This window comes from Etheostoma spectabile, chromosome 22 (assembly GCF_008692095.1).
Source record: "Etheostoma spectabile isolate EspeVRDwgs_2016 chromosome 22, UIUC_Espe_1.0, whole genome shotgun sequence".
In the NCBI taxonomy this organism is placed as follows: Eukaryota; Metazoa; Chordata; class Actinopteri; order Perciformes; family Percidae; genus Etheostoma; species Etheostoma spectabile.
In genome coordinates this window covers 4,329,129-4,342,948 of record NC_045754.1, presented here as the reverse complement: position 1 = coordinate 4,342,948, position 13,820 = coordinate 4,329,129, and the positions used below count along the sequence as shown (strand labels likewise).

The 13,820-nt window shown below is 33.4% G+C and overlaps 1 protein-coding gene across 1 annotated transcript in view; it reads left to right on the top strand.

The window, feature by feature from the left end:
• LOC116672603 (E3 ubiquitin-protein ligase RNF31) overlaps positions 1 to 12,038 on the top strand; it is a 32,166-nt gene extending 20,128 nt beyond the window's left edge. The window contains exons 23-24 of the mRNA XM_032504519.1: positions 8,558 to 8,723; positions 11,495 to 12,038. Of these exons, the coding sequence (XP_032360410.1) occupies positions 8,558 to 8,723; positions 11,495 to 11,542 (214 nt within the window). The 3' untranslated portion in view covers positions 11,543 to 12,038. The remainder of the gene's footprint in view (positions 1 to 8,557; positions 8,724 to 11,494) is intronic.
• The last annotated feature ends 1,782 nt before the right edge of the window (positions 12,039 to 13,820 follow it).

Genomic DNA, 13,820 nt, shown 5'->3' with positions numbered 1-13,820 from the left:
ACTTTTTTACACATACTATACCATGACTTTTTTACACATACTATACCATGACTTTTTTCGAAATACTTTATTATGACGTTTTTAGACATGCTATACTATTACTTATTTTTCGACATGCTATACTATGACTTATTTTTCGACATGCTATACTATGACTTATTTTTTTCGACATCTATACGTACGACTTTTTTGTGACTTTTTCGACATCTATACTATGACTGATTTTTCCAACATGCTATCACTATGACTTTTTTTTCGACATTCTATACGAGTGACTTATTTTGACTTTTTTTGACATGCTATATACTCTTTACTTTTTTTGTGACTTTTTTCACATGCTATACTATGAATACTGATGACTTTGTTTTGTGACTTTTTCGACATGGCTATACTATTACTTATTATTTCGACTGCTTACTAGACTTAGTTTTCGACATGCTATAATATGACTTTTTGTGAACTTTTTCGACATGCTGCGACTATGACTTCTTTTTTCGACATGCATCCTAGGACTTATTTTCGACATCTATACTATGAGTGTTTTTTAACATACTATACGATTACTTTTTTGTGCGGGGACATCTATACTGTTACCTTTTTTGTACATGCTATAACTGACTTTTTTTTCGATATGCTATACTATGACCCTTTTTCGCATGCTATACTAAAACTTTTGTTTTGACATGCCATCTTTTGACCTTAATTTTTCCGACAGGCTATATATGACTGTTTTTTGGGACTTTTTTCGACATGCTATACTTGGACTTTTTTTTCGACAGTGCTATACGATGACTTTTTTTTGTGCCTTTTTTTTCGAATGCTATACTTTGACTTTTTTTCGACATGCGTACTATGACTTTTTTTCCGACATGCTATACCTATGACTTTTTCGACATTCTCTAACTATGACTTTTTTTCGACATGCTATACTATGATGACTTATTTTTTCGACTGCCTATCTATGTACCGTATTTGTTTCGACATGCTCTACTATGACTTTATTACATGCTATATATACTAGGCCTTCATTTTTCGACATGCTATCTATGACTTATTTTTCGACATCTATACTATGACGTATTTTTTTCGAACATGCATACTATGACTTTTTTGGACTTTTTTCGACATCTCTATACTATGACGGTCTTTTTCCGACCACCTATCTATACTTATTTTTTCAACATGCTATAACTATTATGATTTTTTCGACATCGTATATATAATGACTTATTTTTTTCGACATCTATACTATGACCTTTTTTCAACATGCTAGACTATGACTTATTTTTCGACATGCTAAGACTATGACTTTTTTGTGACTATTTTTCTACAATGTCTATACTATGACTTATTTTTTCACCCTGCCTCCTCTGACTTTTTTCGCCATGCTATACATGACTTTTTTCGACATGCTATCTATGACTTTTTGCATGGCTAACTATGACTTTTTTTTTGTTGACTTTTTTTCCGACATTCTATACTATGACTACTATGAACTTTTTTTTGACATGGCTATAACTATGACTTTTTTTGTTCACTTTTTTCACATGCTATACTATGACAACTAGCTTTTTTGTGACTTTTTCGACATCGATACTATGACATTATTTTCGACATGCTATAAACTATGCCTTATTTATTCGACATGCTAACTATGACTTGTTTTTGTGCACTTTTTCGACATTCTATAACTATGCCTTTTAATTTTTTGACATGCTATACTATGATTTTTTTTTAACATACTAACTATTACTTGTTTTTCGACATGCGATACGGTGACCTTTTGTTACATGCTATCCTATGACTTTTTGTTTTCGATATGCTATACTATGACCCTGTCGGGCGGCTATACTAAACTTTTGTTTTGACATGCAAACTTTGACTTATGTCGACATGCTATACTATGACGTTTTTTGTGACTTTTTTCGACATGCTATACTTGACTTTTTCTTTTTCGACTGCTCTACTATGACTTTTTTTGTGACTTTTTTCGACATGCTATACTTGGACTTTTTTTTGACATGCATACTGATGCCTTTTTTCCGACCCATGGCTAGACTATGACTTGTTTCGACATAGCTATACTATGACGTTTCTTTCGACATGCTATACTAATGAATTAGTTTTCAACATGCTATAAACTATGACGTTTTTTCGACATGTATATATACAGGACTTATTTATTTCGACATGCTAGACTATGACTTTTTTTCGCCTGCTATACTAATGACTTATTTTTCGACAGGGTGCTATACTATGACTTTTTTTGTGACTTTTTCGACATGCTATACTATGACTTATTTTTCAACATGCTATACTATGACTTATTTTTCAACATGCTATACTATGACTCTTTTTTTTGAACATGCTATACTATGACTTTTTTCGACATGCTATACTATGACTTATTTTGACTTTTTTGACATGCTATACTATGACTTTTTTTGTGACTTTTTTCGACATGCTATACTATGACATACTATGACTTTTTTTGACATGCTATACTATGACTTTTTTTGTGACTTTTTTCACATGCTATACTATGACATACTATGACTTTTTTTGTGACTTTTTTCGACATGCTATACTATGACTATTTTTCGACATGCTATACTATGACTTATTTTTCGACATGCTATACTATGACTTTTTTGTGACTTTTTTTGACATGCTATACTATGACTTATTTTTCAACATGCTATATTATGACTTTTTTCGACATGCTATAAGTATGACTTCTTTTCGACATGCTATACTATGACTTATTTTTCAACATGCTATACTATGACTGTTTCGACATTCTATATAGACATTGACTTATTTTTTTCTACATGCTATACTAATGACCTTTTTCAACATGCTATAGCTATGACTGATTTTTCGACATGCTATACTATGACTTTTTTGTGACTTTTTCCGACATTCTATACTATGACTTTTTTCAACATGCGTATACATGGACTTTTTTTCGCATGCTTAACTATGACTTTTTCGCATGCTATACTATATGACTTTTTGACATGCTGACTATGCCTTTTTTTGTGAACTTTTTTTCGACTGCTATACAGGACAGACTATGACTTTTTTTGACATTCTATCACTATGACATTTTTTTGTTTGAACTTTTTTTCACATGCTCATCTATACAGACTATGACTTTTTGTGACTTTTTTCGACTGCTATAACTATGACTATTTTTCGACATGCTATACTATGACCTTATTTTTGCGACATGCTAGACCTACTGACTTTTTTGTGACTTTTTCTGACATGCTATATAGAACTATACTTATTTTTTTGACATGCTATACTAATGATTTTTTTTTTACATACTATAATTCCTTTTTTCGACATGCAAGCTGTGACCTTTTTTTGACATGCTATACTATGACTTTTTGTTTCGATATGCTATACTATGACCCTTTTTCGACAAAGGCTATACTAAAAACTTTTTGTTTTGACATGCAATACTTTGACTATTATGTTTCGACATGCATCCTAGGACTTTTTTGTGATTTTTTTCGAATGCATATTTTAAATTTTTTTTTTCGACAGCTTACTAGCTTTTTTGACTTTTTTCAAATCTACTTTTGCCTTTTTTTTCGACATGTTTAACTATGACTTTTTTTTTCCGACATGCAAAATTTGCCCTTTTTTCGCCCTTTATACATGACTTTTTTTCGACATGCTATATATGCCTATTTTTCGACATCCCTAAACTAGGGATTTATTTTTCGCATCTATACTATTTTTATTTTTAAACCCTGTTTAACCTTTTACTTTTTTCGACATGCAATATATACTGGGACTTTTTTTTCGAAAAGGGCTAAAACTTGATTTAATTTTCGACATGCTATACTTGACTTTTTTTCGACATTAATACAAACTTTTTTTTTATTTTTTTTCGCATGCAAAATACTAATGACTTTTTTTCGACATCAACTAGTTTAAATTTTTCGCCTGCATACTTGACTTTTTTTTGACATTATATATGACTTTTTTCGACATGCTATTTTAAAATGACTTTTTTTTCGACTTTCAAAACTTTTACCTTTTTAAACATCATACATATTATTTTTGGGAATGCTATACATAAACTTTTTTTTTTCGACTCTTACTATGACTTTTTTTTGACTTTTTCGACTTTCTATACATAAACTTTTTTTTAAACCCTGCTATACTAGGATTTTTTTCGACGGGCTATTTTTTTTTTGACTTATTTTTCCCTCTATCCACCCCCTTTTTTCAACATGCATACTAACTTTTTTTTTCCCCATGCTATACTTACTTTTTTTTTTCGCCCTGCTATATTTATTTTTTTTTTGTGATTTTTTTTCGCCCTGCTAACGACCTTATTTTCAAAAATGCTATATTGACTTTTTTTCGACATGTATACTAGATTTTTTTTCGACGGCTTTACTTTTACTTTTTTTTTTTTCTTTTTCGCCATGCTTTTATTTCCTTTTTTTTTCACAGCTAACTAGGATTTTTTTTGTGATTTTTTTTTTCGATTTCTTATTTTTGACTTTTTTTTTCGACACCCTTCTATTTTTTTTTTCCGACATGCAAATCCTAGGACTTTTTTTTTCACTTTCCTATACATGACTTATTTTTCGCCATCCTATACATGATTTTTTTTCGACACCTATCCCGGACTTTTTTTTCGCTGCTATACTTTTACTTATTTTCGACTGCAAAATTTATGACTTATTTTTCAACATGCTATCCTATGACTTTTTTTTCGACATCCCTAACTATGATTTTTTTCAACATGCTATACTATGTTTTTTTTTTCGCCCTTCTTACTTTACTTTTTTTTCGACATGCTAAAACCTTGCCCTTTTTTTAAACCTGCTAAAACTATGCTTTTTTTTTAAAAATGCTAAAACCATGACTTTTTTTCGACATGCTATCCAGATTTTTTTGTACTTTTTTTGACAGCAAAACTTTACTTTTTTTCGACATGCTATACTATGACTTATTTTTGGGGGACTTTCCTAACTATGACTTTATTTTTCGCATGCTGTCATGATTTATTTTTCGACATCCCTATACTAGGATTTTTTTGTGTTTTTTTTCGACAGCTATCTAATTTTTTTTCAAAATGTAATATGATTTTTTTTTCCAAATTTCTAAAACTATGACTTATTTTCGCATGCTATACTATGACCTTTTTCAATGCATCCAGGGGGATTTATTTTCGACTGCCCCCCTAGGCCTTTTTTTTTCGCCCTCTATACTAGGACTTTTTGTGACTTTTTTCGACTGCTAAAAACTATGCTTTTTTTTCACTTTCTTACTATATTTTTTTTTAAAACATGCTAAAAAATACTATACTTTTTTTTTCGACTCTAAACAAAGCCCCTTTTCCAGGGCTAACTAGGACTTATTTTTTCGACATGATACTATGATTTTTTTCCCGACATCTATACTTTTCCTTTTTTTTATTTTTTTTGGAAAATGCTTACTAAATATTTTATTTTTAAACTCCTATACATGTTTTTTTTTCGACTGCATAACTAGGATTTTTTTTCGCTTTTATAAAAATGACTTATTTTGACTTTTTTTGACTGCTAACTATGACTTTTTTGTGACTTTTTTCGACATTCTATAAGCTATGACATACTATGACTTTTTGACATGCTATACGATGACTTTCTGGTTTTGACATTCTATACTATGGCGTTTTTGACATGCTATACATTTTTTTTTGTGACTTTTTTTCATCATGCTATACTATGACATACTCTGACTTTTTTTGTGCCTTTTGTTTCGACATGCTATACTATATTTTTTTTCGCCTGGTATACATGACTTATTTTTCGACAACGCTATACTAGGACTTTTTTTTCGACACGCTCTACTAGAATGTGGGCGGGGGGGGGACGGCTATAACTTAGACTTATTGTTTCGCATGGTAATACTATGACTTATTTTTTTCGACAGCTCTAACTAAAGTTGTTTTGTGACGTTTTTGACAGCCTCATACTATGAACTTTTTTTCGGACACTCTAGACTAATGACTTTTTTTCGCCACGCTATACTATGCATGTTTTTCGCAGCGCGATACTATGATTTTTTTCGACATGCAATACTATGAACTTTTTGTGACTTTTTTTCGACAGCATACTAGGGACTTGTTTTTCGACATGCTTATACTATGCACTTTTTCAAATATATACTATGCTTTTATAATTTCTTACGTAGTACCACCAAGACTTTTGCAGTCTTTCATAGAAAGTTTCATACATTTCAAAATTTCAAGGTTTGAAGTCTTTATTGTCATAACATATCTTATTGTCAGCGCACAACAATTACAAAGAATCAATCATTTTCAGGCTGTCTTTAACAATGCTCATTAAATATGTGAGAAAATCACGCTAGTAAAAAAGGGAATATATACATTGCAGATAAAACAGCCTGTAAAATATGTGTTACACAGTAATTGCAAAATGAATAAACTGTAATGTAAACAGCAATGTATTAAATGTATCTGCATAATGAATATATATGACATCAAGGGACAATGTCCTATTGTATTAAACATTAATATGGCCTATGGTATAAAACTGTCCCTGAGCCTAATGGTGAGGGACCGGATACTGTTGTACAGTCTGCCATGAAGCAGCAGGCAGAAGACTCTCTGATGGTGTTTGGGGCTCTCTGGGTCCTGAAGGCCTTCTTCCCACACAGGTGTGTGTGTGTAGAGATCCTCCATGAATGGTAGCCCCGCGTTGGAGGATGATCTTGATCCTGGGATGTTCAGTTATAATTTACTGGTTTTTAAATAAATGAATATAATAGTTTTTATAAACCAGTCATCTTATAATAATAAGTCGAAAAAAGTCATAAAGAATTCATAGTATAGTATGTCTAAAAAAAATCAAGAAAAGGTCATAGTACAGTATGTTAAAAAAAGGCATAGTTACTTTTTTCAACATGCTATACTATTACTTTTTCCAACATTATTAAACTATGACTTTTTGTGACTTTTTCGACATGCTATACTATGACTTTTTTTCCGACATGCTATACTATGACTTTTTTTGACATGCTATACTATGACTTTTTTCGACATGCTATACTATGACTTTTTCGACATGCTATACTATAACTTTTTTTGACATGCTATACTATGATTTTTTTCAACATGCTATACTGACTTTTTCGACATGCTATACTATGATTTTTTTCGACATGCTATACTATGATTTTTTTCGACATGCTATACTATGACTTTTTTTGTGACTTTTTCGACATGCTATACTATGACTTTTTTTGTGACTTTTTCGACATGCTATATACTATGACTTTTTGTGACTTACTATACTATGACTTTTTTGTGACTTTTGACATGCTATACTATGACTTTTTTTGTGACTTTTTCAACATGCTATATACTATGACTTTTTGTGACTTACTATACTATGACTTTTTTGTGACTTTTGACATGCTATACTATGACTTTTTGAAACATGCTAAATGTAATTTGTGTAAAATATGTGTGTTACACAATAATTGCAAAATGAATAAACTGTAATGTAAATAGGAATGTATTAAATGTATATGCATAATGAATATATATGACATTATGGGACAATGTCTTAGTGTATTAACATTATTATGGCCTGTGGTATAAAACTGTCCCTGAGCCTAATGGTGAGGTCCATTCATGGAGGATCTCTACACACACCTGTGTAGGAAACACAGGTGTGTGTAGAGATCCTCCATGAATGGTAGCCCCGCATTGGAGGATGATCTTGATCCTGGGATGTTCATTTATAATGTACTGGTTTATAAATAACTGAATATAGAAGTTTTTTTAAACCAGTCATGCTATAATAAGTCGAAAAAAGTAATTGTATAGCATGTCGAAAAAGTCATATAGAATTCATAGTATAGTAAATAAAAAATCATGAAAAGGTCATAGTACAGTATGTTGAAAAAGGTTTGTGTATATTATGTTGATTAAAAAGTATAGTATAGCATGTCAAAGTCACAAAAAATGTCATAGTATGTTGAAAAAAATGCATAGCATAAAGTCATATTATAGTGTGTCCAAACAATTCACTGTATAGTATGTCGAAAAAAGTTTAAAAAAAAATCATAGTACAGCATGTTCAAAAAAGTAATACGAAAAGTCGAAAATGTCATAGTATAGTATGTCAAAAAACGTCTGTGTATATTATATTGAAAAAAGTCATAAAGTGTATCATAAATATCAAAGTCACAAAAAAATGTAACCGTCATAATATATGTCGAAAAAAGTCATAAAAATGTACAGTGGAGTAAATGCACTTTGTTACATTCCACCGCTGCCCTTAAGCTACTTTTCACATCAGTGAAAAGGAATTAAATCTCTTGGATCCTATCCTACATTCCTAAAAACAACTTTTTTTCTTCAGACATTTAGGGAGCAACTTTAGGAGACGGGTGGAGTTGAATTATCTTATCATACATACATACATGTGTCAGAACTCTACAATCACTCGTATTTCTTGATAACCCCAACACATTTCTATGTCTAGTCTGAAACAAAAGCTCTTTGTTCCTGCAGGAAGCACTACAGGGAGTACCTGGTGAGTCTGATTAACGCTCACTCCCTGGACCCCGCTCTGCTCTACGAGCCCAACGAGCTGATCCGGGCCTGCGAGAGGTACCAGGTGGACACCCAGAGACCAGAGACCGACGACGACACCGTTTACCACGCTCGGCTGCTCAAGGTGAGAAACGCGTCTCCTGATGTCAGGGACAGGGTCAGGGTCTTGTCAGGGTTAGGGTCAGGGTCATGCTTAGGGTCAGGGTCATGGTCAGGCTTAGGGTTAAAGTCAGGGTCAGGGTCTTGTCAGAGTTAGGGTCATGGTCAGGCTTAGAGTCAGAGTCAGGGTTAGGGTCAGGGTCTTCTCAGGGTCAGGGTTAGGGTCAGGGTCTTGTCAGGGTTAGGGTCAGGGTCTTGTCAGGGTTAGGGTCAGGGTCTTGTCAGAGTTAGGGTCAGGCTTAGGGTCAGAGTTAGGGTCAAGGTCTTCTCAGGGTTAGGGTCAGGGTCTTGTCAGAGTTAGGGTCATGGTCAGGCTTAGGGTCAGAGTCAGGGTCAGGGTCTTGTCAGAGTTAGGGTCATGGTCAGGCTTAGGGTCAGAGTCAGGGTCAGGGTCTTGGTCAGGGGCGTACTCCAGCAAGTTGTGTTTAAACCCTTGTGTATTCCTCGGGATAAACTGACCCGTTTCAAAGTGTTTTATATCTGAAATATGGATTTCTTTTGACCAAATTGCCCCCCAAAAAAACATGGATGATTCCATACAACGTTCTTCAGGTAAAATTAATGATTACTTTCATTGAATTTTTTGGGTGTTTAATTTAATCTTATAACATTTGAATTCTTTTCTTTTAATGGTTTCAAAACAGGATCCGGACTAAACTTTGACATCTACCCATCTGAGATCCACTCAACATCCTCTGATCTTAACTAGTAGTCAAACTAATTCATAATTTCTGCCTTTTTTAACTAAAAAACTTATGTTTAATTTGATATAAATGAGGTTTGTTGACCATGAATTCCAAGAATAAGGGTAAAACCTTTTTTTAAAGCGCAAAGAGCATGGAAAAAGTAACAAATAAATCAGAAAAGCGACAAAACATCGGAAAAAGCCCCAAAAAATGCAGATTTTTAATTTTGACCTGAAAGGACAAGTTCATGGTTAACAGGAAGACAACACAAGGGTTAAGGCCAGATATTTAGCTGGAAAAGTAGTTTCTAAAATGAATGCGGATGGGAGGGTCACTGGTTTGACTTACCAGACTGGCTGTAAAGAACCTTCCCTCTCGCCATACCATCCAGATGCTCTTTAGCAAGGCACTAGTGGTCCAGGGCAGGTGTTCAATTATTACGTCCAAGTTGCAGAAAAATCCTAGTTTTAAATGTGGTGGAGAATCTTTGCTTTTCTTGGTACCTTCAAAAGAAAAGATATATTACATTTTTAGACAGACAGACAGACAGATATTGATCCCAAAAAATGGGAAATTATGGTGTTACAGCAGCACACGTACATTAGTCACACAACACAGAAGATAAATATAAATGAGATACTAGGAAAAAATATACATACATACAGTATACATGAAATAATAAAATATAAGAATAAAATATAAGGAACAAATATTTAAATATATACAGGATGGGGAAACTAAATGTGCAACTGCTTAAGTAATATGCTAAAATGTAAATGAACCGATTGTGCAGGTTGCCCTTATTGCAATATTGTGGTGTCTAAAAGTCTCATCTAGCACCCAGTGATGACATGTTAAAGCGTTTTATTGTGGTAGGAATGATTTCCTGTAGCGGTCCATGCGGCATCGAAGCTGTCGGAGCCTTTTAGAGAAGCTGCTCCTCAGTTGGACCAATGTGGGGGGGGGGGGGGGGGGGGGGGGGGCGTGGAGAGGGTGGTCGGGGTTAATGTAACAGTCTGCGAAGACATCAGGCGAGTTGCCCTGAACATTATCTACACAGCAGTACTAATGTCAGTTAACAGTACACACGGTGTCTCCAGGTCCTTAAAAACTTCAATTCTGTTAAATAAATATTTAAATTGCATTTTTATTTGTGAGTTCTTAATTACCACATTTGATCTAATTCCATTTATCCATCTTTTAATTTATTTTTGTGATGTTACAAATCTTTAAACCTGCCGCTGAACGCAACACTGTCTTTATACTTCCACTTCCTGTTGGCAAAATGTAGAGACATCTGACTCACTTTTAACAACAATATGTCTACTGCTACTTATCTTTTGTCATACATTTGCTTAAAGGTTATCTTAAATGTTTTTAAAACATTTAAAGTGTGTGATACATGTAGGTACCTTGAGTACATATTAACTCTTTCTGTACTGCATAACATAAACATTTAAACATAACTCTTTAAATAATATGCTCTTCACACATAGCTTTTTGAATTCAAATGTATCATTTATCTTGAATGTTTAAGATAAAGAATTTAACTCTTATGTTGTCTTTTTTTTTGTGGTGCTTTACCAATGTTTTTGTCATTTTTTTTCCGATGTTTTTGTCACTTTTTCCAGCTTTTGGCGCTTTTTTAAAAACCTGAGCATGTTTAATAACATGTTTTACACTTAATCTTGGAAACCTCATTTGTATCAAATTATACATATGTTTTTTGTTAAAAAGGCAGAAATTATGAATTATCTTAGCTAATAGTTAAGATCAGACGATGTTGATGTTATGTCAAAGTTTAGTCCGGATCCTGTTTTGAAACCATAAAAAAAAAAATTCAAATTCTTTAAGATTAAATAAAACATCCAAAAAATTCAATGAAAGTAATCATTCATTTTACCTGAAGAACATTGTGTGGAATCAGCCATGTTATTTTTGGAGCAATTTGGTTAAAAGAAATCCATATTTATGATATAAAACCCTTTGAAACGGGACAACACGAGGGTTAAAATCTGTTTGTTTGTCTTTTTGTTTTTTTAACCTACAGAAACTGATGGAGGTGCCGCTTGGAAAAAAAGTTCCTCGAAACAAATAAAAAAATTTCCCTGACCAGAAACCACCGTAAAATCTGTTCATCAAGCTCTTCTTCAACGAGGATTCAGTCTGCAGCTCCGGCTGTTTACCGGCTGTTTACCGGCTGTTTACCGGCTGTTTACAGGCTGTTTAGATCATCTTCAGAGTCATTTGGTTCCCAGCCTGTGACTCAGCGGGGCAGCTGGGTTGGATTTGTCTATCTGGTCATAAACGTCTGTTTTTGTATTTTTCCCATTTGAAGCTTTTTCTTTCCTGGTTAATCATCGTAATGAATCAGTTTGTGTTTTTCATCTCAGTTTTAGCTCTGACACATTCAACTTTCAACACACTTTAAGAAGGAAATCATTCGAGTTGGATCTTGTACAAAAAAAATTACGTTTAATGCATTTTTAGCATTTGAATGAAGAGAGCCTCTTTTTGGAAATGTATGTTAAAATATATCTAAAAAAACAAAAACAATGTAGCAATATTAAGGAAATTATAAAAATGAGACTAGATTTTCTGCTGATTTCCTGCTGTCATCAATAAATAATGCCAATTTTGAAATGTGGATTTATTGATTTACTTTGACCCATCATAGTTTTTTATCATCATTTTAAGTCACATTTAAGTTTATTAAAGTTTTGTGAAAAACATTAACTTTGTAATACTTGCGGATGTACACACTTTATACTACATGGAGCGGTGGAGAAATGTATCCAAGTACTGTAGTCCTACTTAAGAAGAAAGTATTTCCATTTTCTTCTTTGTACTGTTCTACTTTTCAACTGTACTACAAATTAAAGTAAAAATGCCTTTTTTTTTGTCCTCCATTTGCTTGACAGTTCCTGTTAATATTTACTTTGCAGAATAGATTTTTACATACAACACATTAGTAAACTAGTTTCATCAGCTTTGATTGTAACCTTACCTTAAAATCTTGTTTTCAGTGTGTTCTGGGCAGGATCCTCAAGGAGAAGATCCTAGAAAAACAAGTACATTAACTAGGTCAGATTTCAACAGTACACAGCAGCTGGTTTTCTTAAACAACGTCTCTGTGGGCATAACATTCAAGAAACAATGGCAACATCACAGTGATTGATATTAACTATTTAAGGAGCTGTCCAAAAACTACACTGTAATCATTGAATAGACTGTATTAGTCAGGATAAATGAATACTTTGAAATAAAAAGGCCTAATTCCGATTAGAAGTATTCCGATATGAAGTATACACTGGCATCTTATTTACATTCAGTTGTAGTTGGTATGAATTAGTATCTCAATTGAGTAAAAACAATACTTCACTAAACATGTATTGACTATCGTTAAAAAATCTTAAATCTATGTTAAAGTGCTCTTATTATGCTCCTTTTCAGGTTCATAATTGTATTTTGAGGTTATATCAGAATAGGTTTTCATGGTTTAATATTTTTTTAAAAAACGATATTTTTGCTGCAGCTCCTCTTTTCACCCAGTGTGTTGAGCTCTTTGTTTTAGTTACAGAGTGAGGCGTCTCACTTCTGTCCCATCTTTGTTGGAAATTGCACATGCTCAGTAGCTAGGTAAGGACTACTAGCCAGTCAGGAGCAGAGTATGAGGGCCCTGACAGTACCTAGGTAAGGACTGCGTAGCCAGTAGGGCATGCAGCAGTAATGGGGGGGAGGGCCCTGACAGTACCTAGGTAAGGACTGAATAGCCAGTCAGAAGCAGAGTATGAGGGCCCTGACAGTACCTAGGTAAGGACTGCTAGCCAGTCAGAAGCAGAGTATGAGGGCCCTGACAGTACTAGGTAAGGAGCTACTGCTAGCCAGTCAGGTAGATGAGTACATGAGGCCCTGACAGTACCTAGGTAAAGGACTGCTAGCCAGTCAGAAGCAGAGTATGAGGGCCCTGACAGTACCTAGGTAAGGACTACTAGCCAGTCAGAAGCAGTAACAAAGTACATTTACTCAAGTACTGTACTTGAGTAGAAGTTTGAGGTATGTGGTTATTTCATATAATGTAACTTCATACTTCGACTTTAATACATTTTAAAGGCAACTATTGTACTTTTTAGTCCATTACAATCATTTGATGATTTCACTTTCTCTGCACGTTCTGATTTGTGGCCTGATACAAAATCTAACTCAACTCATAATTTATGATGTATTATATAACAAGCAATGTAACCTTTAGCAGTTCTGATGTGATTTTCTATGAAAACATATACCTACGAAATGATTGAGTGTACATGCAGCAATAAAAACATTTACATAACACACATTTGGGTTTTCTTTCGACCAAGTTGTCCAAAAAAATA